Source organism: Agelaius phoeniceus, chromosome 37 (genome assembly GCF_051311805.1).
Source record: "Agelaius phoeniceus isolate bAgePho1 chromosome 37, bAgePho1.hap1, whole genome shotgun sequence".
In the NCBI taxonomy this organism is placed as follows: Eukaryota; Metazoa; Chordata; class Aves; order Passeriformes; family Icteridae; genus Agelaius; species Agelaius phoeniceus.
The window spans coordinates 2,101,752-2,128,641 of NC_135302.1; the positions used below are offsets into that span (position 1 = coordinate 2,101,752).

Here is a 26,890-nt window from a genome sequence, read left to right on the forward strand (position 1 = left end):
TAATAAAACCTGCAAAAAATCCCATTAAAAATACCCCCAAAAACCCAATAAAACTGGAAAAAAATCCCCAAAAAATCCCAATAAAAACTGAGAAATATCCCAAAAAAAACGCAATAAAACCTGCAAAAAATACCCCAAAAATCCCAAAAAAACCTGCAAAAAAGACCCCAAAAATCCCAATAAAACCTGCAGAAAAATACCCCCAAAAAATCCCAATAAAACCTGAGAAATATCCCCAAAAAATCCCAATAACACCTGCAAAAATACCCCCCAAAAATCCCAATAAAAGCTGAGAAATATCCCCAAAAAATCCCAATAAAACCTGCAAAAAATACCCTAAAAAATACCCAATAAAACCTGCAAAATATCCCCAAAATCCCAATAAAATCTGCAAAAAATCCCATTAAAAATACCCCCAAAAATCCCAATAAATCCTGCAAAAAATACCCCAAAAATCCCAATAAAACCTGAGAAAAATCCCATTAAAATACCTCAAAAAATCCCAATAAAACCTGAGAAAAATACCTCAAAATATCCCAATAAAACCGGCAAAAAATACCCATAAAAATCCCAATAAAATCAGAGAAAAATCCCCAGAAAAATCGGCCCCGAGGAGGGAGAGAGACCCTGGAGAAACCCAAGAAAAGCGGAGAAATATCCCCCAAAATGGCCCAAGAAAAGCTGGGAAAAATCCTGGAAAAATGCGAATAAAAGTTGGGAAAATACTGAAAAAAATGCGAATAAAAGCTGGGAAATATTCCCAAAAAACCCTGGAAAAGCTGCAAAAAATAGTCAAAAAAATCCCAATAAAAGCTGAGAAATACCCCCAAAAAATCCCAATAAAAGCTGAGAAATATCCCCAAAAATACCCAATAAAACCGGCAAAAAATACCCCAAAAAATCCCCAATAACACCTGCAAAAATACCCCAAAAATCCCAATAAAACCTGAGAAAAATCCCATTAAAATATCCCAAAAATCCCAATAAAAGCTGCGAAAATACCCATAAAAATCCCAATAAAAGCTGCAAAAAATCCCCAGAAAAATCGGCCCCGAGGAGGGAGAGAGACCCTGGAGAAACCCAAGAAAAGCAGAGAAATATCCCCCAAAAAGGCCCAAGAAAAGCTGGGAAAAATCCTGGAAAAATGCGAATAAAAGCTGGGAAATATTCCCAAAAATACCCAATAAAACCTGTGAAAAATCCTGAAAAAATCGCAAAAAAACCTTCAAAAATACCCCAAAAAATCCCAATAAAAGCTGAGAAATATCCCCAAAAATACCCAATAAAACCTGATAAATATCCCCAAAATATCCCAAATAAAACCTGAGAAATATCCCCAAAAATCCCAACAAAACCAGCAAAAAATCCCATTAAAAATACCCCCAAAAATCCCAATAAAACCTGCGAAAAATACCCCAAAAAACACCAATAACACCTGCAAAAAATCCCACAAAAAACCCCAATAAAACCTGAGAAATATCCCATTAAAATACCCCAAAAAATCCCAATAAAACCTGCGAAATATCCCCAAAAAATCCCAATAAAACCTGCAAAAATCCAATTAAAAATACCCCAAAAAACCCAATAAAACCTGAGAAATATCCCCAAAAAATCCCAATAAAACATGCAAAAAATATCCCAAAAATCCCCAATAAAACCGGAAAAAAATACCCCAAAAACCCCCAAAAAATCTGCAAAAATACCCCAAAAATCCCAATAAAACCTGAGAAATATCCCCAAAAAATCCCAATAAAACCTGAGAAAAATCCCATTAAAATACCCCAAAAAATCCCAATAAAACCGGCAAAAAATACCCCAAAAATCCCAATAAAACCTGCAAAAATACCCCAAAAAATCCCAATAAAATCTGGGAAATATCCCCAAAAAATCCCAATAAAACCGGCAAAAAAAAATCCCAAAAAATCCCCAAAAAACCGGCAAAAAATACCCCAAAAATCCCAATAAAATCTGAAAAATATCCCCAAAAAATCCCAATAAAACCGGCAAAAAATATCCCAAAAAATCCCAATAAAACCTAGGAAATATCCCCAAAAAACCGAATAAAATCTGCAAAAAATACGCCAAAAAATCCCAATAAAATCTGAGAAATATCCCCAAAAAATCCCAATAAAAGCTGCAAAAAATACTCCAAAAAATACCAAAAAAAAACCGGCAAAAAATACCCCAAAAAACCCCAATAAAACCTGTGAAAAATCCTATTAAAAATACCCCATGGAGAACCCAATAAAACCTGCAAAAAGTGCCCCAAAAAATCCCAAAAAAACCTGCAAAAAATACCACAAAAATCCCAATAAAATCTGCAAAAAATACCCCAAAAATCCCCCAAAAAATCCCCCAAAAAACCCCAAAAATCCCAAAAAAATCCCAAAAAACTCCCCCCAAAATCCCAAAAAAATCCCCCCCAAATTCCCCCCCAAAATTAAAAAGAAAATCCCCCAAAAATCCCAAATAAATGCCCCCAACCCCCCCCCAAAATCCCAAAAAAGCCTCCCAAAAACCCCAAGAAATCCCAAAAAAATCCCCAAAAAATCCCCAAAAATCCCAAAAAATCCAAAAAAATTCCCCCAAACATTTAAAAAATCCCAAAAAATCGCCCCAAAAATTCCCCCCAAAAATTAAAAAAAATCCCCCAAAACCCCAAAAAGATCCCAAAAAAAATCCCCCAAAAATCCCAAATAAATCCTTAAAAAATCCCCCAAAAATTAAAAAAATCCCCCCAAAAACCCAAAAAAATCCCCAAAAAATCCCCAAAAAATCCCCCCAAAAAATCCCCCAAAAATCCCCAAAAACCCCCAAAAATCCCTAAAAAAATCCCCAAAAAATCCCCAAAAATTCCCCAAAAAATCCCAAAAATTTTCCCAAAAAATCCCAAAAAAATCCCCCCCCAAAAAAACCCAAAAATCCCAAAAACCCCAAAATTCCCCCAATTCCCCCCTGGTCCCCCCATTTATTCCCCTGGATTAAAGAGCCAAGGGACTGGTTTGGACTGCTTTATACTGGTTTATACTGGTCTGTACTGGTTTATACTGGTTTATACTGGTTTGGACTGGTTTATACTGGTCTGGACTGGTTTGGACTGGTTTGGACTGGTGTGGACTGGTTTGGACTGGTCTGGACTGGTTTATACTGGTTTGGACTGGTTTATACTGGTCTGGACTGGTTTATACTGGTCTGGACTGGTCTGGACTGGTTTAGACTGGTTTATACTGGTTTGGACTGGTCTGGACTGGTTTGGATTGGTTTATACTGGTCTGGACTGGTTTGGACTGGTTTATACTGGTTTGGACGGGTTTATACTGGTCTGGACGGGTTTATACTGGTCTGGACTGGTTTGGACTGGTTTATACTGGTTTGGACTGGTTTGGACTGGTTTATACTGGTTTGGGTTGGTCTGGACTGGTTTATACTGGTCTGGACTGGTTTATACTGGTCTGGACTGGTTTGGGTTGGTTTGGACTGGGAGGGATGCAGTGGGCGTCACTGGTTTATACTGGTTTATACTGGTTATACTGGGAGGGGGTGGGGGTGTCACTGGTTAAACTGGGATGGGCCCAGTCCCATTCCCAGTGCTCCCAGTATGGCCCAGTCCCATTCCCAGTGCTCCCAGTATGGCCCAGTCCCACTCCCAGTGCTCCCAGTATGGCCCAGTCCCGCTCCCAGTGCTCCCAGTATGGCCCAGTCCCGCTCCCAGTGCTCCCAGTATGGCCCAGTCCCGTTCCCAGTGCTCCCAGTATGGCCCAGTCCCATTCCCAGTGCTCCCAGTATGGCCCAGTCCCGTTCCCAGTGCTCCCAGTATGGCCCAGTCCCAGTCCCAGTATATCCCAGTACCCCCAGTTCCCATTCCCAGTATATCCCAGTATATCCCAGTACCCCCAGTTCCCATTCCCAGTATATCCCAGTACCCCCACTTCCCCTCCCAGTACAAACCAGTATCCCCAGTTCCCGCTCCCAGTACCCCCAGTTTCCCCTCCCAGTATATCCCAGTATATCCCAGTATCCCCAGTTCCGCTCCCAGTCGCCCCCACTCCCCCCAAACCCCCTCGCCGCCAGGTGTCGCTCTCCCGGAAGTGGCCGCTCCCTCTCGCTGCTCCCTCACCGGAAGTGGCCGCTCCGGCCGCTCCTCTCGCTGCTCCCGTACCGGAAGTGGCCGCTCCGGCCGCTCCTCTCGCTGCTCCCGTACCGGAAGTGGCCGCTCCGGCCGCTCCCTCTCGCTGCTCCCGTACCGGAAGTGGCCGCTCCGGCCGCTCCTCTCGCTGCTCCCGTACCGGAAGTGGCTGCTCCGGCCGCTCCCTCTCGCTGCTCCCCCACCGGAAGTGGCCGCTCCGGCCGCTCCTCTATGGTTCGCCCCTCCCCTGGCGGAGGCGCCGTCGCGTGACCGGAAGTGCGGTGACGTCATTGTTTGCGGAAGTGCCGGTGCGGAGCCGGGTAAGGGCCGGGGGCCCTCGGGGGCGTTTGGGGACATTTGGGGACATTCGGGGACCTTTGGGGACACTTTTGGGGGCTCGGGGGGGCCGGAGGCGTGCGGGGCCCGCTCGGAGCCGCTCTGAAGGATCGGGGCGGGGTCGGGCGGGCCCTGAGGGCCGGGGGGGGGGGGGGCGCGGGACCGGCCCGGTCACCTCTGGTGGCACCGCGTGTCCCTGTGTGACACCGTGTGTCACCGTGTGTCACCGCGTGCCACCGTGTGTCACCTCCGTGTTTCCCTGTGCCACCTCCGTGTCCCTTCCGTGTCCCTGTGCCACCTCCCTGTCCCTCTCTGCCACCTCCCTGTCCCCCTGTCCCACCCCCCTGTGCCCTCCCTGTCACCCCCCTGTCCCCCCCGGTGTCACCTCCCTGTCCCTCTGTGCCACACCCCTGTCCCCCTGTGTCACCTCCGTGTCACCTACCTGTCCCCGCCTCATCTCTGTGTGTCCCCTCCCTGCCACCTCCGTGTCCCTGTGCCACCTCCCTGTCCCTGTGTGTCACCTCTGTGTCCCCTCCCTGTCCCCCCGTGCCACCTCCGTGTCACCTCCGGTGTCCCCTCCCCGGGGCCGGGTCACCTCCGTGTCCCCGTGTGTCACCTCCCTGTCACCTCCGTGTCCCCGTGTGTCACCCCTGTCCCCTCCCCGGGGCGGTGTCACCTCCCCCTGTCCCCTCCGCTGTCCCCGGTGTCCCCTCCGCTGTCCCCTGTCCCCATCTCCAGGTGCCGCCACACCCCAGTGTCCCATCAGTGTCCCCAATGTCCCACAGGTGTCCCCAACATCCCATCAATGTCCCCAACATGCCATCAATGTCCCCTTGCTGTCCTCAGTGACCCATCGCTGTCCCCTGGTGTCACACAGGTGTCACATGAGTGTCCCCAACGTCCCATCAGTGTCCCCAGTGTCCCATCACTGTCCCCAATGTCCCCGGTGTCCCATCGGTGTCTCCAATGTCCCATCAACGTCCCGTGGCTGTCCCCAATGTGCCACCAGTGTCCCCAATGTCCCGTCAGTGTCCCCAATGTGCCACCAGTGTCCCCAGTGTCCTCAACGTCCCGTGGCTGTCCCCAATGTCCCGTGGCTGTCCCCAGTGTCCTCAATGTCCCGTGGCTGTCCCCAATGTCCCATCAATGTCCCATCGTGGCTGTCCCCAATGTGCCACCAGTGTCCCCAGTGTCCCATCAGTGTCCCATCAATGTCCCGTGGCTGTCCCCAATGTCCTGTCAGTGTCCCCAGTGTCCTCAACGTCCCGTGGCTGTCCCCAATGTGCCACCAGTGTCCCCAACGTCCTGTGGCTGTCCCCAATGTGCCACCAGTGTCCCGTCAGTGTCCCCATGCCCACATGGAGCTGCTCAGGCAGAACCAGCGTGGCCTGTCCCTGTGTGACACTGTGTGACACTGTGTGACACTGTGTGTCTCTTTGTGACACTGTGTGTCCCTGTCACGGTGTGTCCTGTGTGTCCCTGTGTGTCCCTGTCCCTGTGTGTCCCGGTGTGTGTCACTGTCCCCATGTGTCCCTGTCCCTGTGTGTCCCTGTGTGTCCCTGTGTGTCCCTGTCCCTGATGTCCCGTGTGTCCCTGTGTGTGTCCCTGTGTGTCCCTGTCCCTGAGTGTCCCTGTCACTGTCCCTGTCCCCGTGTGTCCCTGTGTGTGTCACTGTCCCTGATGTCCCCGTGTGTCCCCGTGTGTCCCTGTGTGTGTCACTGTCCCTGTGTGTCCCTGTGGTCCCTGTGTGTCACTGTCCCTGTGTGTCCCTGTGGTCACTGTCCCTGTGTGTCCCCGTGTGTCACTGTCCCTGTGTGTGTCACTGTCCCTGCAGTCACTCTGGTCACTCTGGTCACTCTGGTCACTGTCCCCAATGTCCCCAGTGTCCCCAGGGTGCCATGGAGCTGCTGTTTGGGCGCAGGCGCTCCCCGGAGGAGCTCCTCAGGCAGAACCAGCGCGCTCTGTCCCTGTGTGTGTCCCTGTGTGTCCCTGTGTGTGTCCCTGTGTGTGTCACTGTCCCTGCAGTCACTGTGGTCACTGTGGTCACTCTGCTCACTGTCCCCAATGTCCCCAGTGTCCCCAGGGTGCCATGGAGCTGCTGTTTGGGCGCAGGCGCTCCCCGGAGGAGCTCCTCAGGCAGAACCAGCGCGCTCTGTCCCTGTGTGTGTCCCTGTGTGTGTCACTGTGTGTGTCACTGTCCCTGTGTGTCCCTGTGTGTCCCTGTGTGTGTCACTGTCACTGTGGTCACTCTGGTCACTCTGCTCACTGTCCCCAATGTCCCCAATGTCCCCAGGGTGCCATGGAGCTGCTGTTTGGGCGCAGGCGCTCCCCGGAGGAGCTCCTCAGGCAGAACCAGCGCGCTCTGTCCCTGTGTGTGTCCCTGTGTGTGTCACTGTGTGTGTCACTGTCCCTGTGTGTCCCTGTGTGTCCCTGTGTGTGTCACTGTCACTCTGGTCACTCTGGTCACTGTCACTGATGTCCCCAATGTCCCCAGGGTGCCATGGAGCTGCTGTTTGGGCGCAGGCGCTCTCCAGAGGAGCTCCTCAGGCAGAACCAGCGCGCTCTGTCCCTGTGTGTCCCTGTGTGTGTCACTGTGTGTGTCACTGTCCCTGCAGTCACTCTGGTCACTCTGGTCACTCTGGTCACTGTCCCCAGTGTCCCCAGGGTGCCATGGAGCTGCTGTTCGGGCGCAGGCGCTCCCCAGAGGAGCTCCTCAGGCAGAACCAGCGCGCTCTGTCCCCGTGTGTGTCACTGTCCCTGTGTGTGTCACTGTCCCTGTGTGTCCCTGTGTGTGTCACTGTCCCTGTGTGTGTCACTGTCCCTGTGTGTGTCACTGTCCCTGTGGTCACTCTGGTCACTGTCCCCAATGTCCCCAGTGTCCCCAGGGTGCCATGGAGCTGCTGTTCGGGCGCAGGCGCTCTCCAGAGGAGCTCCTCAGGCAGAACCAGCGCGCTCTGTCCCTGTGTGTGTCCCTGTGTGTGTCCCTGTGTGTGTCACTGTCCCTGTGTGTCCCCGTGTGTCACTCTGGTCACTCTGGTCACTCTGGTCACTGTCCCCGATGTCCCCAGTGTCCCCAGGGTGCCATGGAGCTGCTGTTTGGGCGCAGGCGCTCTCCGGAGGAGCTCCTCAGGCAGAACCAGCGCGCTCTGTCCCCGTGTGTGTCCCTGTGTGTCCCTGTGTGTGTCACTGTCCCTGTGTGTCCCTGTGGTCACTCTGGTCACTGTCACTGATGTCACTGATGTCCCCAATGTCCCCAGGGTGCCATGGAGCTGCTGTTTGGGCGCAGGCGCTCCCCAGAGGAGCTCCTCAGGCAGAACCAGCGCGCTCTGTCCCTGTGTGTGTCCCTGTGTGTGTCACTGTGTGTCACTGTGTGTCACTGTGGTCACTGTGGTCACTCTGGTCACTGTCCCCGATGTCCCCAGTGTCCCCAGGGTGCCATGGAGCTGCTGTTTGGGCGCAGGCGCTCCCCGGAGGAGCTCCTCAGGCAGAACCAGCGCGCTCTGTCCCTGTGTGTGTCCCTGTGTGTCCCCATGTGTGTCACTACGACCAATGTCCCCAATGTCCCCAATGTCCCCAGTGTCCCCAGGGTGCCATGGAGCTGCTGTTCGGGCGCAGGCGCTCCCCGGAGGAGCTCCTCAGGCAGAACCAGCGCGCTCTGTCCCTGTGTGTGTCCCTGTGTGTGTCCCCGTGTGTGTCCCTGTGTGTGTCCCTGTCCCTGTGTGTGTCACTGAGGTCACTCTGGTCACTGTCCCCAATGTCCCCAGTGTCCCCAGGGTGCCATGGAGCTGCTGTTTGGGCGCAGGCGCTCCCCGGAGGAGCTCCTCAGGCAGAACCAGCGCGCTCTGTCCCCGTGTGTGTCACTGTGTGTGTCCCTGTGTGTGTCACTGTCCCCGTGTGTGTCACTGTCCCTGTGTGTCCCTGTGGTCACTGTGGTCACTCTGGTCACTGTCCCCAATGTCCCCAGTGTCCCCAGGGTGCCATGGAGCTGCTGTTCGGGCGCAGGCGCTCCCCGGAGGAGCTCCTCAGGCAGAACCAGCGCGCTCTGTCCCTGTGTGTGTCACTGTCACTGTGTGTCCCCATGTGTCCCTGTGGTCACTCTGGTCACTCTGGTCACTGTCCCCAGTGTCCCCAGGGTGCCATGGAGCTGCTGTTTGGGCGCAGGCGCTCCCCGGAGGAGCTCCTCAGGCAGAACCAGCGCGCTCTGTCCCTGTGTGTCCCTGTGTGTGTCCCTGTGTGTGTCCCTGTGTGTGTCACTGTCCCTGCAGTCACTGTGGTCACTCTGGTCACTGTCCCTGATGTCCCCAATGTCCCCAGTGTCCCCAGGGTGCCATGGAGCTGCTGTTTGGGCGCAGGCGCTCCCCGGAGGAGCTCCTCAGGCAGAACCAGCGCGCTCTCTCCAGGGCCGTGCGGGAGCTGGAGCGGGAGCGGCAGAAGCTCGAGGCGCAGGAGAAGAAAATCATCGTGGACATCAAGAAAATGGCCAAGCAGGGCCAGATGGTCAGAGGGGACATTGGGGACATTGAGGGGACACTGAGGGGACATTGGGGAGATGGCAGGGATAGATGGTCAGAGGGGACAGTGGGGACATTGCGGGGACATTGCGGGGACATTGGGGACATTGGGGACATGGCAGGGACAGATGGTCAGAGGGGACACTGGGGACACTGGGGGGCATTGGGGACATTGGGGACATGGCAGGGACAGATGGTCAGAGGGGACACTGAGGGGACATTGGGGGGACACTGAGGGGACATTGGGGATACTGGGGATACTGGTGACATTGGGGACATGGGAGGGACAGATGGTCAGAGGGGACATTGGGGAGACACTGGGGACATTGGGGACAGATGGTCAGAGGGGACACTGGGGACATTGCGGGGACATTGCGGATACTGGGGACACTGAGGGGACACTGAGGGGACACTGAGGGGACAGATGGTCAGAGGGGACACTGGGGACATTCTGGAGACATTGGGGACATTGGGGAGATGGCAGGGCCAGATGGTCAGAGGGGACATTGGGGGAATCTTGCAGGGACAAATGGTGAGAGGGGACATGGGGACACAGAGGGGACACAGAGGGGACAGAGGGGACAGATGGTCACTGAGGACTTGGGGACACAGAGGGGACATTGGGGACAGCAAGGACAGAGGGGACACAGAGGGGACACAGCGGGTGGGAGAGGGGGGGGGGGATTGGGGACAAGGGACATGGAGGGACAGGGGGACATGGAGGGACAGGGGGGTGTCCCTTCGTGTGTCCCCTTGATGTCCCTTTGATGTCCCCTCACTGTCCTGCATGTCCCTGGCGATGTCTCCCCTGTCCCCGATGTCCCCAGGACGCTGTGCCCATGTCCCTGACCCTGTCCTTGGTGTCCCCTGTCCCCTCAGGACACTGTCACTGTCTCTAATGCCATCCCCTGTCCCTAATCCTGTCCCTGTCCCCAGGACGTTGTCCCCATGTCCCTGTCCCTGTCCCTGCTGTCCCCAGGACGCTGTCCCTGTGTCCCTGTCCCTGTCCCCCTGTCCCTAACCGTGTCCTCTGTGTCCCTAACCCTGTTCCTGATGCTGTCCCCTGCTGTCCCCATGTCCCTAACCCTGTCCCTGTCCCTAATGGTGTCCCCTGCTGTCCCTTGTGTCCCTGTCCCTAACCCTGTCCCTTGTGTCCCCCGTGTTTCCAGGATGCTGTCCCCATGTCCCTAACCCTGTCCCTAACACTGTCCCCTGCTGTCCCTGTGTCCCCTGTGTCCCTAACCCTGTCCCCTGTGTCCCTGTGTCCCTGACAGTGTCCCCCTGCTGTCCCCAGGACGCTGTCCCCTGTCCCTAACCCTGTGTCCCCATGTCCCTAACGGTGTCCCTAACGGTGTCCCTAACGGTGTCCCCTGGTGTCCCTGTCCCTGTGTCCTTAACCCTGCTGTCCCTGTGTCCCTAATGGTGTCCCCTGTGTCCCCAGGATGCTGTCCCCATGTCCCTAACCCTGTCCCTGACACTGTCCCCATGTCTCTGACCCTGTCCCCTGTGTCCCCTTATGTCCCTGTGTCCCTGTCCCTGTCCCTGTGTCCCTAACCCTGCTGTCCCCTGTGTCCCCATGTCCCTAACAGTGTCCCTAACAGTGTCCCCATGTCCCTGTCCCTGTGTCCCTAACCCTGCTGTCCCCTGTGTCCCTAACGGTGTCCCCTGGTGTCCCTGTCCCTGTGTCCTTAACCCTGCTGTCCCTGTGTCCCTAACGGTGTCCCCTGTGTCCCCAGGATGCTGTCCCCATGTCTCTGACCCTGTGTCCCTGTGTCCCCTTGTGTCCCTGTCCCTGTGTCCCTAACCCTGCTATTCCGTGTTCCCAGTGTCCCCTGGTGTCCCTAACCCTGTCTCCTGTGTCCCCTTGTGTCCCTGTGTCCCTAACCCTGTCCCTGTGTCTCTGCTGTCCCCATGTCCCTGTCCCTGTGTCCCTAACCCTGCTGTCCCCTGTGTCCCTGTGTCCCTAACAGTGTCCCCTGGTGTCCCTAACAGTGTCCCTAACAGTGTCCCCATGTCCCCAATGGTGTCCCCTGTGTCCCCAGGACGCGGTGCGGGTGCTGGCCAAGGCCCTGCTGTGCAGGCGCCGCTACGAGCGCAAGTTCATCGCCGTGTCCCTGTGTCCCCATGTCCCTGTCCCCGTGTCCCTAACAGTGTCCCCAACAGTGTCCCCAACAGTGTCCCCATGTCCCTGTCCCTGTGTCCCTAACCCTACTGTTCCCTGTGTCCCCTGTGTCCCCGTGTCCCTAACCCTGTCCCCTGGTGTCCCTAATGCTGTCCCCATGTCCCTGTCCCTGTGTCCCTAACCCGGTTGTCCCCTGTGTCCCCATGTCCCTAACAGTGTCCCTAACAGTGTCCCCTGGTGTCCCTGTCCCTGTGTCCCTGCTGTCCCCATGTCCCTGTCCCTGTGTCCCCTGTGTCCCCATGTCCCTAACAGTGTCCCTAACAGTGTCCCCTGGTGTCCCTGTCCCTGTGTCCCCCTGTGTCCCTGTGTCCCCATGTCCCTAACCCTGTCCCTGTGTCCCTCTGCTGTCCCCAGGATGCTGTCCCCATGTCCCTGTCCCTGTGTCCCCAGTGTCCCCGTGTCCCTAACAGTGTCCCCAACGGTGTCCCCTGTGTCCCCAGGACGCGGTGCGGGTGCTGGCCAAGGCCCTGCTGCGCAGGCGCCGCTACGAGCGCAAGTTCATCGCCGTGTCCCTGTGTCCCCGTGTCCCTAACTGTGTCCCTAACAGTGTCCCCAACGGTGTCCCCTGGTGTCCCTGTGTCCCTAATGGTGTCCCCTGTGTCCCCAGGATGCTGTCCCCATGTCTCTGACCCTGTCTCCTGTGTCCCTAACCCTGCTGTCCCTGTCCCAGTGTCCCCTGGTGTCCCTAACCCTGTCCCTGTGTCCCTGCTGTCCCCAGGATGCTGTCCCCAGGTCCCTGTCCCTGTGTCCCCATGTGTCCCTGTCCCCATGTGTCCCTAACCTTGCTGTTCCCTGTGTCCCCTGGTGTCCCCATGTCCCTAACAGTGTCCCCTTGTGTCCCTGTCCCTGTGTCCCTAACCCTGCTGTCCCCTGTGTCCCCATGTCCCTAATGGTGTCCCCTGGTGTCCCTAACCCTGTCCCCTTGTGTCCCTGTGTCCCTGCTGTCCCCAGGATGCTCTCCCCATGTCCCTGTCCCTGTCCCCGTATCCCTAACGCTGCTGTCCCCTGTGTCCCCATGTCCCCAACGCTGTCCCCTGTGTCCCCTGTGTCCCCAGGACGTGGTGCGGGTGCTGGCCAAGGCCCCGCTGCGCAGGCGCCGCTACGAGCGCAAGTTCATCGCCGTGTCCCTGTGTCCCTGTCCCCATGTCCCTAACAGTGTCCCCAACAGTGTCCCCATGTCCCCACCGGTGTCCCTAACAGTGTCCCCAACGCTGTCCCCTGTTGTCCCCTGTGTCCCCAGGACGCGGTGCGGGTGCTGGCCAAGGACCTGGTGCGCACGCGCCGCTACGAGCGCAAGTTCATCGCCATGCGGGCCAACGTGCAGGGGGTGGCGCTGCGGGTGCAGACGCTGCGGTCACACAGCGCCATGGCCACCGCCATGAGAGGGGTGACACGGGCCATGGCCACCATGAACCGCCAGGTCAGTGTCACCTGTGTCACCTGTGTGTGTCACTGTGTGTGTCACTGTGTGTGTGTGTCACTGTGTGTGTCACTGTGTGTGTGTCACTGTGTGTGTCACTGTGCGGGTGCAGACGCTGCGGTCACACAGCGCCATGGCCACCGCCATGAGAGGTGTGACACGGGCCATGGCCACCATGAACCGCCAGGTCAGTGTCATTGTCACCTGTGTGTGTGTCACTGTGTGTGTGTCACTGTGTGTGTGTCACTGTGTGTGTGTCACTGTCACCTGTGTGTGTCACTGTGTGGGTGCAGACGCTGCGGTCACACAGCGCCATGGCCACCGCCATGAGAGGGGTGACACGGGCCATGGCCACCATGAACCGCCAGGTCAGTGTCACCCGTGTGTCACCATGTCACCTGTGTGTCACCTGTGTGTGTCACTGTGTGTGTGTCACCTGTGTGTCACTGTGTCACTCTGTGTGTGTCATTGTGTGTGTCACTCTGTGTCACTGTGTCACCTGTGGGTGTCACCTGTGTCACCGCGGTCACCCATGTCACGGTGACACCCCTGTCACCGATGGTGGCACCAGGGTCACCCGGCTGTCCCTGTGTTCACCCTCTTGTCCCCTGCGTGTCCCCCGTGTTCTCCATTGTCCCCATCATCGTTCCCACTGTCCCCTGTGTGTCCTCAATGTCCCCAGTGTTCCCAGTGTCCCCAGCTCTCCCCATTGTCCCTGATGTCACTAATGTGTCCCAATGTCCCCAGTGTCCCCGATGTCCCCACTGTCCCCTGTATCCCTGGTGTCCCAAATGTCCCCTGTGTCCCCTGTGTCCCTGATGTCCCCAATGTCCCATTGTCCCTGCTTTCCCCTGTGTGTCCCCAACGTCCCTGATGTCCCCCATGTCCCCAGTGTTGTCAATGTCCCCAATGTCCCTGCTGTCCCTGCTGTCCCCAACATCCCCATTGTCCCCAATGTGTCCCCAATGTGTCCCCACTGTCCCCAATGTTCCCCCAATGTCACCAATGTCCCCATTGTCCCCAATGTGTCCCCAGTGTGTCCCCAATGTCCCCATTGCTGTCCCCAGCTGAAGCTGCCCCAGATCCAGCGGATCCTGCTGCAGTTCCAGGAGCACTCGGGGCCGCCCGTGTCCCCAATGTCCCCGATGTCCCCATTGTCCCCAATGTGTCACCAATGTCCCCATTGCTGTCCCCGCAGCTGAAGCTGCCCCAGATCCAGCGGATCCTGCTGCAGTTCCAGAAGCACTCGGGGCTGCCCGTGTCCCCAATGTCCCCAATGTGTCCCCAATGTGTCCCCAATGTGTCCCCAATGTGTCCCCAATGTCCCCAATGTCCCCAATCCCCTCAATGTCCCCAGTGTCCCCAATGTTCTATTGTCCCTGCTTTCCCCTGTGTGTCCCCGATGTCCCTGATGTCCCCAGTGTTGTCAATGTCCTTAATGTCCCTGCTGTCCCCAATGTGTCCCCAATGTGTCCCCAATGTCCCCAATGTCCCCACTGTCCCCAATCCCCTCAATGTCCTTAATGTGTCCCCAGTGTCCCCAATGTCCCCAATGTCCCCAATCCCCTCAGTGTCCCCAATGTGTCCCCAATGTGTCCCCAATGTCCCCAATGTGTCCCCAATGTCCCCAATGTCCCCGCAGCTGAAGCTGCCCCAGATCCAGCGGATCCTGCTGGAGTTCCAGAAGCAGTCGGAGCTGCCCGTGCCCCCAATGTCCCCAATGTGTCCCCAATGTGTCCCCAATGTGTCCCCAATCCCCTTAATGTCCCCAGTGTCCCCAATGTGTCTTCACTGTCCCCAATGTCCCCAATGTGTCCCCAGTGTCTCCAATGTCCCCAGTGTGTCCCCAGTGTCCCCAATGTTCTATTGTCCCTGCTTTCCCCTGTGTGTCCTCAATGTTCCCGGTGTCCCCAGTGTCCCCAATGTGTCCCCAGTGTCCCCAATGTGTCCCCAGTGTCCCCAATGTGTCCTCACTGTCCCCAATCCCCTCAATGTCCCCAATGTGTCCCCAGTGTCCCCAATCCCCTCAATGTCCCCGGAGTCCCCAATGTTCTATTGTCCCTGCTTTTCCCTGTGTGTCCCCAGTGTCCCTGATGCCCTCAATGTCCCCACTGTCCCCACTGTCCCCAATCCCCTCAGTGTCCCCAATGTCCCCAGTGTCCCCAATGTCCCTGCAGCTGAAGCTGCCCCAGATCCAGCGGATCCTGCTGGAGTTCCAGGAGCGCTCAGGGCTGTCTGTGCCCCCTGTGTCCCCAATGTGTCCCCAATGTCCCCAATCCCCCAATCCCCTCAATGTCCCCAATGTGTCCCCAATGTGTCCCCAATGTCCCCAATGTCCCCAATGTCCCCCCAGCTGAAGCTGCCCCAGATCCAGCGGATCCTGCTGGAGTTCCAGAAGCACTCGGGGCCACCCGTGTCCCCAGTCCCCTCAGTGTCCCCAGTGTGTCCCCAATCCCCTCAATGTCCCCAATGTCCCCAATGTGTCCCCAATGTCCCCTCAGCTGAAGCTGCCCCAGATCCAGCGGATCCTGCTGGAGTTCCAGAAGCAGTCGGAGCTCATGGACATGAAGGAGGAGCTGATGAACGACGCCATCGACGACGCCCTCGGGGACGAGGACGACGAGGACGAGAGGTGGGGACACGGGGGGGACATGGGGACACACCAGGGGACAGCTGGGGGGACATGGGGGAACACGTGGGGGGACAGCTGGGGACACACCAGGGGACACGTGGGGACAGCTGGGGACACATGGGGGGACACATGAGGGACACACCAGGGGACATGGGGGGGACACGTGGGGACACACCAGGGGACAGCTGGGGACACATGGGGGGACACGTGGGGGGACACATGGGGGGACATGGGGACACACCAGGGGACAGCTGGGGACAGCTGGGGACATGGGGACACATGGGGGGACATGGGGACACATGGGGGGACATGGGGACACATGGGGACACACATGGGGGGACATTTAGGGACACATGGGGGAGAGCCAGGGAACACATGGGACACATGGGGACAGCTGGGGACACACGGGGGGACACGTGGGGGGACATGTGGGGACACACCAGGGGACAGCTGGGGACACATGGGGACAGCTGGGGGGACATGTGGGGACACACCAGGGGACACACCAGGGAACACATGGGACACATGGGGACAGCTGGGGACACACGGGGGGACACGTGGGGACACACCAGGGGACACCAGGGGACAGCTGGGGACACATGGGGGACACACCAGGGGACATGGGGGGGACACATGGGGACACACGGGGACAGCTGGGGACACTGAAGGGACATTTGGGGACATCTGGGGGACACCTGGGGACACACAAGGGACACCTGGGGACACACAAGGGACACCTGGGGGAGAGCCAGGGACACCTGGGGACACTGGGATGGAGTGGGTCCCAGTTTGTCCCAGTTTATCCCAGTCCCTCCCAGTCAATCCCAGTTTATCCCATTCTCTCCCTGCAGTGACGCTGTCGTGTTCCAGTTTGTCCCAGTTTATCCCAGTCCATCCCAGTTTGTCCCAGTTTATCCCAGTCCATCCCAGTCCATCCCAGTCCCTCCCAGTCCCACCCAGTTTATCCCAGTTTGTCCCAGTCCCTCCCAGTTTATCCCAGTTTCTCTCTCCCTGCAGTGACGCTGTCGTGTCCCAGTCCATCCCAGTTTATCCCAGTTTGTCCCAGTCCATCCCAGTCCATCCCAGTCCCTCCCAGTTTGTCCCAGTTTATCCCAGTTTCTCTCTCCCTGCAGTGACGCTGTCGTGTCCCAGTCCATCCCAGTTTATCCCAGTCCATCCCAGTCCCTCCCAGTCCCTCCCAGTCCCTCCCAGTCCCTCCCAGTCCATCCCAGTCCATCCCAGTTTATCCCAGTCCCTCCCAGTTTATCCCAGTCCCTCCCAGTTTGTCCCAGTCCATCCCAGTCCATCCCAGTCCCTCCCAGTCCATCCCAGTCCGTCCCAGTTTATCCCAGTCCATCCCAGTTTGTCCCAGTCTGTCCCAGTCCCTCCCAGTCCCTCCCAGTTTGTCCCAGTCCATCCCAGTTTGTCCCAGTCTGTCCCAGTCCATCCCAGTCCATCCCAGTTTCTCTCTCCCTGCAGTGACGCTGTCGTGTCCCAGTTTATCCCAGTCCATCCCAGTTTATCCCAGTCCCTCCCAGTCCCTCCCAGTCCCTCCCAGTTTATCCCAGTCCATCCCAGTCCCTCCCAGTTTATCCCAGTCCATCCCAGTTTGTCTCTCCCTGCAGTGACGCTGTTGTGTCCCAGTTTATCCCAGTTTGTCCCAGTTTATCCCAGTCCATCCCAGTCCATCCCAGTCCCTCCCAGTCCCTCCCAGTTTGTCCCAGTCCATCCCAGTTTATCCCAGTTTATCCCAGTCCATCCCAGTCCCTCCCAGTCCATCCCAGTTTCTCTCTCCCTGCAGTGACGCTGTCGTGTCCCAGTTTATCCCAGTCCCTCCCAGTTTATCCCAGTCCCTCCCAGTCCCTCCCAGTTTATCCCAGTTTATCCCAGTCCATCCCAGTTTCTCTCTCCCTGCAGTGACGCTGTTGTGTCCCAGTTTATCCCAGTCCCTCCCAGTTTGTCCCAGTCCATCCCAGTCCATCCCAGTCCCTCCCAGTCCATCCCAGTCCCTCCCAGTCCCTCCCAGTCCCTCCCAGTTTGTCCCAGTCTATCCCAGTCCCTCCCAGTATATCCCAGTCCCTCCCAGTCCCTCCCAGTCCATCCCAGTCCATCCCAGTCCCTCCCAGTCCCTCCCAGTCCATCCCAGTCCGTCCCAGTCCCTCCCAGTCCATCCCAGTCCATCCCAGTCCATCCCAGTCCCTCCCAGTTTATCCCAGTATGTCCCATTCTCTCCCTGCAGTGACGCTGTCGTGTCCCAGTGTATCCCAGTCCCTCCCAGTCCATCCCAGTCCATCCCAGTATATCCCAGTATGTCCCATTCTCTCCCTGCAGTGACGCTGTCGTGTCCCAGGTTCTGGACGAGCTGGGGCTGAACCTGACCGAGGAGCTGGCGAGTGAGCCCGGGGACACTGAGGGGACATTGGGGACATTGGGGGGATTTGGGGACACTGGGGACACTCGGGGACATTCGGGGGGATTTTTGGGGACCTTTGGGGGGTTTGGGGACATTTGGGGACATTCGGGGACACTCGGGGGATTTGGGGACATTGGGGACATTGGGGGGATTTGGGGACATTTGGGGACATTGGGGACACTGGGGACATTTGGGGGGGATTTGGAGGAATTTGGGGACATTTGGGGGAATCCGGGGGGATTTTGGGGGGATTTGAGGACATTCAGGGACGTTTGGGGACATTCGGGGACATTGGGGACATTGGGGACACTGGGGACATTGGGGGGGGTTTGGGGACATTCGGGGACATTGGGGACATTCGGGGAGATTTTTGGGGGGATTTGGGACATTTGGGGACATTCGGGGGTTTTGGGGACATTCGGGGAATTTGGGGACACTGGGGACATTGGGGACATTGGGGACATCCGGGGGATTTTGGGGGGCATTTGGGGGCATTTGGGGGCATTTGGGGGAATTTGGGGACATTTGGGGACATTCGGGAGATTTGGGGACATTCAGGGACATTTGGGGACATTCGGGGACATTGGGGACATTGGGAACACTGGGGACATTTGGGGGATTTGGGGACCTTGGGGACACTGGGGACATTGGGGGGATTTGGGGAGATTTTTGAGGGGGATTTGGGGGCATTGGGGACAATGGGGACCATTGGGGACCATTGGGGACATTCGGGGACATTGGGGACATCTGGGGGACATTGGGGACATCTGGGGGACATTCGGGGAGATTTTTGGGGGGATTTTGGGGATTTGGGGACATTTGGGGGAATTGGGGACCTTTGGGGACACTTGGGGACATTTGGGGAGATTTTTGGAGGGATTTGGGGACATTTGGGGGGAAATTGGGGGATTTTGGGGGGCATTTGGGGACATTTGGGGGGATTTTTGGGGGGGATTTGGGGATTTGGGGACATTGGGGGACATTCGGGGGATTTGGGGACATTGGGGACACTGGGGACATGGGGGACATTGGGGACATTTGGGGACACTCGGGGGGATTTTTGGGGGAGATTTGGGGACATTTGGGGGAATCTGGGGGGATTTGGGGACATTTGTGGGATTTGGGGGTTTGGGGACATTCGGGGACATTCGGGGGAATTTGGGGAATCTGGGGGATTTGGGGACATTGGGGGAGATTTTTGGGGGAGATTTGGGGAGTTTGAGGACATTTGGGACATTCGGGGATGTTTGGGGAGATTCAGGGACATTCGGGGGATTTGGGGACATTTGGGGAAATCTGGGGGGATTTGGGGACATTTGGGGGAATTTGGGGAGATTTGGGGATTTGGGGGAATCTGGGGGGATTTTTGGGGGGGATTTGAGGGGATTTGGGGACATTTGGGGGGATTTGGGGAGATTTTTGGGGGGATTTGGGGAGATTTTTGGGGGGATTTGGGGCATTTGGAGGAAATTGGGGACATTTGGGGGATTGGGGACATTCAGGGACATTTGGGAGATTTGGGGACATTTGGGGAATTTGGGGGGATTTTTGGGGGGGATTTGGGGAAATTTTTGGGGACATTCAGGGACATTCAGGGACACTCGGGGGATTTGGGGACATTTGGGGACATTTGGGGACATTTGGGGGAATTTGGGGACATTCGGGGACATCTGGGGACACTCTGGGACATTGGGGACATTTGGGGAAAATTGGGGACACTCGGGGACATTTGGGGGGATTTTTGGGGGGGATTTGGGGACATTCAGGGACATTCGGGAACATTTGGGGGAATTGGGAGATTTGGGGACATTCGGGGACACTCGGGGGATTTTGGGGATTCGGGGACATTCGGGGGGGATTTGGGGACATTCGGGGACATTCGGGGACATTCGGGAGATTTTGGGGACGTTTGGGGATTTGGGGACATTTGGTGGCACTCGGGGACATTCGGGGGGGATTTGGGGGAATCTGGGGGGATTTGGGGACATTCGGGGACATCTGGGGACACTTGGGGACATTGGGGACATTCGGGGACATTTGGGAGATTTGGGGACGTTTGGGGACATTTGGGGGATTTGGGGACATTCGGGGACATTTGGGGACATTCGGGGACCTTGGGGACATTGGGGACACTCGGGGACGTTTGGGGACATTGGGGACACTCGGGGACATTGGGGACATCCGGGGACGTTTGGGAACAATGGGGACATTGGGGACATTTGGGGGATTTGGGGACACTTGGGGGATTTTTGGGGGGTATTTGGGGACATTCGGGGGATTTGGGAGATTTGGGGACTTTTGGGGGGGGTTTGGGGACGTTCGGGGACACTGGGGACATCTGGGGGACATTTGGGGGATTTGGGGACCTTGGGGACATTTGGGGACATTCGGGGACATTGGGGACATCTGGGGACATTCGGGGACATTCGGGGACCTTGGGGACATTGGGGACACTCGGGGACATTCGGGGACCTTGGGGACATTGGGGACACTCGGGGACATTTGGGGACACTGGGGACATTGGGGGGATTTGGGGACACTGGGGACATTGGGGGGAATTTAGGGGGATTTGGGGACATTTGGAGGAAATTGGGGACATTTGGGGACATTTGGGAGATTTGGGGGATTGGGGACATTGGGGACATTTGGGGACATTGGGGACATTTGGGGGGGGATTTGGGGACATTTGGGGGGGGATTTGGGGACATTTGGGGACATTTGGGGCCATTCGGGGCCATTTGGGGCAATCCAGGGGGATTTTTGGGGGGCATTTGGGGAGGTTTGGGGGGTTTGGGGGATATTGGGGGATTTGGGGAGATTTCGGGGGGATTTTTGGGGGGGATTTGGGGACATTTGGGGGAATCTGGGGACATTCGGGGACATTTTTGGGGACATTTTTGGGGACATTTGGGGACATTTGGGGCAATTTGGGGACATTTTGGGGGGGATTTGGGGACATTTGGTGGCACTCGGGGACATTCGGGGACGATTTGGAGAGATTTTTTGGGGGATTTGGGGACATTTGGAGGGATTTTTGGGGGGGATTTGGGGACATCCGGGGACATTCAGAGACATTTGGGGGATTTGGGGAGATTTTTGGGGAGATTTTTGGGGGGATTTGGGGCATTTGGAGGAAATTGGGGACATTTGGGAGATTTGGAGGATTTGGGGGATTGGGGACATTGGGGACATTCGGGGACACTCGGGACATTTGGGGAGATTTTGGGGACATTTGAGGAGATTTTTGGGGGGATTTGGGGACATTTGGGGGAATCTGGGGGGATTTGGGGAGATTTTAGGGGACATTTGGGGAGATTTTGGGGGGGTTGGGAGATTTGGAGAATTTGGGGACATTTGGGGGGATTTCGGGGGGGATTTGGGGACATTTGGGGATATGGGGGAATCTGGGGGATTTGGGGACATTTGGGGGATTTGAGAGATTTGGGAACATTTGAGGGATTTGGGGACCTTTGGGGACATTTGGGGGATTTGGGGACATTTGGGAGAATCTGGGAGGATTTTTGGGGGGATTTGGGGAGATTTTTGGGGGGGATTTTTGGGGGGGATTTGAGGGGATTTGGAGGATTGGGGACATTCGGGGACGTTTGGGGGAATTTGGGGACACTTGGGGGATTTTTGGGGGGGATTTGGGGAGATTTTGGGGGGGATTTGGGGACATTCGGGGAGATTTTTGGGGGGGATTTGGGGACATTCGGGGAGATTTTTGGGGGGGATTTGGGGGTTTTGGGGGAATTTGGGGGATTTGGGGACATTTGGGGGAATTTGGGGACATTTTGGGGGGATTTGGGGACATTTGGGGGATTTGGGGGGATTTGGGGACATTTGGTGGCACTCGGGGACATTTGGGGGGGTTGGGAGATTTGGGGACATTGGGGACATTTGGGGCAATCTGGGAGGATTTTGGGGGGATTTGGGGAGATTTGGGGGAATCTGGGGGGATTTGGGAGATTTTGGGGGGGACATTCTGGGACATTCGGGGGATTTGGGGGAATTTTGGGGGCGATTTGGGGAATTTGGGACATTGGGACACTCGGGGAGATTTGGGGATTTGGGGACACTGGGGACATTTAGGGCATTTGGGGACGTTTGGGGAGATTTTGGGGGATTTGGGGAGATTTTTGGGGGGGGATTTGGGGACCTTTGGGGGGTTTGGGGACATTCGGGGACATTTGGGGGCATTTGGGGAGATTTTTGGGGGATTTGGGGCATTTCGGGGAATCTGGGGACATTTTTTGGGGGGATTTGGGACATTTGGGGATTTTTGGGGGATTTGGGGACATTCGGGGGGATTTGGGAGATTTGGGGGATTTGGGGACATTCGGGGGATTTTGGGGAATCTCGGGGGATTTCGGGGGATTTGTGGAGTTTGGGGAAATTTTTTGGGGGGATTTGGGGACATTCGGGGATTTGGGGACATTCTGGGACATTTGGGGATTTGGGGACATTTGGGGACATTCAGGGACATTCGGGGACATTTGGGGGAATTTGGGAGATTTGGGGACATTCAGGGAAATTTGGGGGATTTGGGGGGGAGATTTGGGCGATTTGGGGACATTTGGGGAGATTTTTGGGGGCATTTGGGGACATTTGGGGACATTTGGGGGGGTTGGGGGAAATTGGGGGATTTGGGGACATTTGGGGACATTTGGGGACATTTGGGAGATTCGAGAACATTTGGGGACATTCAGGGACATTCGGGGACACTCGGGGACGTTTGGGGGATTTGGGGAGATTTTTTGGGGGGGATTAGGGGAGATATTTGGGGGACATTTGGGGGATTTGGGGACATTCAGGGACATTTGGGGACTTTTGGGGAGATTTTTTGGGGGGATTTGGGGACATCTGGGGACATCTGGGGACATTTGGGGGATTTGGGGACGTTTGGGGGGATTTTGGGGGGAATCTGGGGGAATCTGGGGGATTTGGGGACATTTGGGGAGATTTTTGGGGGGGATTTGGGGACATTTGGGAGATTCGGGGACATCTGGGGACATTTGGGGGATTTGGGGACATTTGGGGGATTTGGGGACATTTGGGGACATTCGGGGACATTTGGGGCAATCCGGGGGGATTTTTTGGGGGGATTTGGGGACATTTGGGGACATTTGGGGGATCTGGGGACATTTGGGGGATTTGGGTCAATCCGGGGGGATTTTTTTGGGGATTTGGGGACATTTGGGGGATTTGGGGATATTTGGGATAATCTGGGTGAGATTTTTGGGGATTTTGGGGACAATCCGGTCGGGATTTTTGGGGGATTTTTTAGGGAATTTTTTAGGAATTATTTTAGGGATTATTTTAGGGAATTTTTAGGGAATTATTTTAGGAATTATTTTAGGGATTATTTTAGGGATTTTTTTGGGAATTATTTTAGGGATTATTTTAGGGATTTTCTTGGGGATTTTTTTGGGGAATTATTTTAGGGATTATTTTAGGAATTTTTAGGGGATTTTTTTGGGATTTTTTTTTGGGAATTTTTTAGGGGATTTTTTGGGAATTTTCTTGGGGATTTTTTTAGGGGATTATTTTGGGTATTATTTTAGGGAATTTTTTAGGAATTATTTTAGGGATTATTTTAGGGATTTTCTTGGGAATTTTCTTGGGATTTTTTTGGGAATTATTTTAGGGATTATTTTAGGAATTATTTTAGGAATTATTTCAGGGATTATTTTAGGGATTTTCTTGGGAATTTTCTTGGGATTTTTTTGGGAATTATTTTAGGGATTATTTTAGGAATTATTTTAGGAATTATTTCAGGGATTATTTTAGGGATTTTTTGGGGGGATTTTTTTGGGGGATTTTCTTGGGAATTTTTTAGGGGATTATTTTAGGGATTTTTTTAGGAATTATTTTAGGGAATTTTTTAGGGAATTTTTTAGGGATTATTTTAGGGGAATTTTCTTGGGATTTTTAGGGGATTTTTTTGGGGGAATTATTTTAAGGAATTTTTTAGGGGAATTATTTTAGGAATTATTTTAGGAATTATTTTAGGAATTATTTAAGGAATTTTTTTGGGAATTTTTTAGGGATTTTTTGGGGGAATTATTTTAGGAATTATTTTAGGAATTATTTTAGGAATTATTTTTAGGAATTATTTTAGGAATTTTTTAAGGGATTTTTTTAGGGGATTTTTTTGGGGATTATTTTGGGAATTATTTAGGGATTTTTCTTGGGAATTTTTTAGGGGAATTATTTTAGGGAATTATTTTAGGAATTATTTTAGGGATTTTCTTGGGGATTTTTTTGGGAATTTTTTAGGGATTATTTTCGGGGATTTTTTTTCGGAATTATTTAGGGGATTATTTTAGGGGATTTTTTTGGAATTATTTTGGGGATTTTTTTTTGAAATTTTTTTGGGATTTTTAGGGATTTTTTTTGGGAATTATTTAGGGATTTTTTTAGGGGATTTTTTTGGGGGATTTTTTGGGGAATTTTCTTGGGGATTTTCTTGGGGGATTATTTTGGGAATTATTTTAGGAATTATTTTAGGAATTATTTTAGGAATTATTTTAGGAATTATTTTGGGAATTATTTTAGGAATTATTTTAAGGAATTTTTTTGGGAATTTTCTTGGGAATTTTTTAGGGGATTTTTTTGGGGGAATTTTCTTGGGATTTTTTTGGGAATTTTTTAGGGGAATTATTTTAGGGATTATTTTAGGATTATTTTAGGGATTTTTCTTGGGAATTTTTTAGGGATTTTCTTGGGGAATTATTTTAAGGAATTTTTTTGGGAATTATTTTAGGAATTATTTTAGGGATTATTTTAGGAATTTTTTAGGGATTATTTTAGGGAATTTTTTAGGGGAATTTTCTTGGGAATTATTTAGGGATTTTTTTTGGTATTTTTTTAGGGGAATTATTTTGGGAATTATTTTGGGAATTTTTTTTGGGGATTTTTTTTGGGGATTATTTTGGGGATTATTTTAGGGATTTTTTTGGGGAATTTTCTTGGGATTTTTTTGGGGAATTATTTTGGGGATTTTTTAGGGATTATTTTAGGAAATTATTTTAGGGGAATTTTTTAGGAATTATTTTTGGGAATTATTTTAGGGGAATTATTTTAGGGGAATTATTTTAGGGAATTATTTTAGGAATTATTTTAGGGGAATTATTTTAGGGAATTATTTTAGGGGAATTATTTTAGGGGGATTATTTTAGGAATTATTTTAAGGATTATTTTAGGAATTATTTTAAGGAATTTTTTTGGGAATTATTTTAGGAATTATTTTAGGGGAATTATTTTAGGGAATTATTTTAGGGGAATTATTTTAGGGAATTATTTTAGGAATTATTTTAGGGAATTATTTTAGGGGAATTATTTTAGGGAATTTTTTAGGGAATTATTTTAGGAATTATTTTAGGGATTATTTTAGGGATTATTTTAGGAATTATTTTAGGAATTATTTTAGGAATTATTTTAAGGAATTTTTTTGGGAATTATTTTAAGGAATTTTTTAGGGATTTTTTTTTGGAATTTTCTTGGGAATTTTCTTGGAATTTTTTAGGGGAATTATTTTAGGGATTACTTTAGGGATTATTTTAGGAATTTTTTAGGAATTTTTTTGGGAATTATTTTAGGAATTATTTTAGGAATTATTTTAGGGAATTTTTTTAGGGAATTATTTTAGGGAATTATTTTAGGGAATTATTTTAGGAATTATTTTAGGGATTATTTTGGGAATTATTTTAGGGAATTATTTTAGGGGAATTATTTTAGGGGAATTATTTTAGGGGAATTATTTTGGGAATTTTTTAGGGAATTTTTTAGGAATTTTTTGGGGGGAATTTCTTGGGAATTATTTTAGGCATTATTTTAGGGATTTTTTTAGGGATTTTTTTGGCATTTCCTCTACCACCCCCTAAATATCCATCTGTCTGTCCATCCATCCATCATCCATCCATCCATCCATCCATCCGTCCATCCGTCCGTCCATCTGTCCATCCGTCCATCCATCCATCCCCTCCCCCCCCCTGTCTGTCCCCAGCTCTGCCGGCCCCAGGAGGGTCCCTGGCGGCGGGGGAGGGGCGCGGGGGCTCCGAGGCGGCCGCGGCCGCTTTGGCCGACGCCGACGCCGACCTGGAGGAGAGGCTGAAGAACCTGAGGAGAGACTGAGCCCCAAGGAGCCGAATTTGGGGTTTTCGGGACTTTGGGGACTTGTTTGGGGTTTCTGGGATTTTTCCCCTTTTTTTCTGGATTTTTCCCGGGTTTTTTTGGGTTTTTTTTTGATTTTTTTCCGATTTTTTGGGGATTTTTTTCGGATTTTTGGTTGTCCCAGAGGGGGGAATTTTGCCCCTTTTTTCCCAATTTTAGGGGGATTTTTCAATCTCCAGCACCCCTGAAAACCCCCAAATTCTGACCCCATTTATTTGGGATTTTTTGGGATTTTTTTCTGATTTTTTTTCTGATTTTTGGGGATTTTTTCCGATTTTTTTCTGATTTTTTGGGATTTTTTTTGGGATTTTTTGGGGGATTTTTTTCTGATTTTTTTCCCGGATTTTTTCCCGATTTTTTCTGGATTTTTCTCGATTTTTTTCTGATTTTTTTGGGATTTTTCCCGATTTTTTTCTGATTTTTTTCGGATTTTTTTCCGATTTTTGGCTATCCCAGAGTGGGGGTTTTGCCCCTTTTTTCCCGATTTTTAGGGGGATTTTTCAATCTCCAGCACCGCTGGAAACCTTCAAATTGTGACCCCATTTATTTGGGATTTTTTCAGATTTTTTGGGGATTTTTTCCTGATTTTTCCCGATTTTTTTTCGATTTTTTTCTGATTTTTTGGGATTTTTTTCGGATTTTTTTCCGATTTTTTTCTGATTTTTCCCGATTTTTTCCCGATTTTTTTCTGATTTTTTTCTGATTTTTTGGGATTTTTTTTGGATTTTTTGGGGGATTTTTTTCCGATTTTTTCCGGATTTTTTTGGGATTTTTTTGGGATTTTTGGTTGTCCCAGAGGGGGGAATTTTGCCCATTTATTCTGATTTTTGGGGGAATTTCTGGTCCCTTTTCTGGATTTTTTTGGGATTTTTCCCGATTTTTTTCTGATATTTTTGCGATTTTTTTTCCGATTTTTTTCTGATTTTTTCCCGATTTTTTTCTGATTTTTTTGGGATTTTTTCCGATTTTTTTCTGGTTTTTTTCTGATTTTTTTCGGATTTTTTTGGGATTTTTTGGGGGATTTTTGGCTGTCTCAGAGGGGGGGATTTTGCCCCTTTATTCTGAATTTTGGGGGAATTTCTGGTCCCTTTTTTT

The 26,890-nt window shown here is 52.6% G+C and overlaps 1 protein-coding gene across 1 annotated transcript; it reads left to right on the forward strand.

Moving 5' to 3' along the window:
- The first annotated feature begins 4,377 nt into the window (after positions 1-4,377).
- CHMP2A (charged multivesicular body protein 2A) lies at positions 4,378-25,836 on the forward strand. The gene is made up of 6 exons (XM_077193282.1): positions 4,378-4,446; positions 8,786-8,959; positions 12,396-12,575; positions 15,077-15,207; positions 17,539-17,600; positions 25,629-25,836. Exons 2-6 carry the CDS (start codon positions 8,792-8,794, stop codon positions 25,754-25,756), a joined length of 669 nt encoding a protein of 222 aa, XP_077049397.1. The 5' UTR covers positions 4,378-4,446; positions 8,786-8,791; the 3' UTR covers positions 25,757-25,836.
- The last annotated feature ends 1,054 nt before the right edge of the window (positions 25,837-26,890 follow it).

Coding starts and splice junctions, on each gene's coding strand:
- CHMP2A (XM_077193282.1), top strand. CDS start 8,792: ATGGAGCTGCTGTTTGGGCGCAGGCGCTCCCCGGAGGAGCTCCTCAGG. Junction 8,960..12,395: donor TGGCCAAGCAGGGCCAGATG/GTCAGAGGGGAC, acceptor CTGTGTCCCCAG/GACGCGGTGCGGGTGCTGGC. Junction 15,208..17,538: donor GAGGACGACGAGGACGAGAG/GTGGGGACACGG, acceptor CTCTCCCTGCAG/TGACGCTGTCGTGTCCCAGG.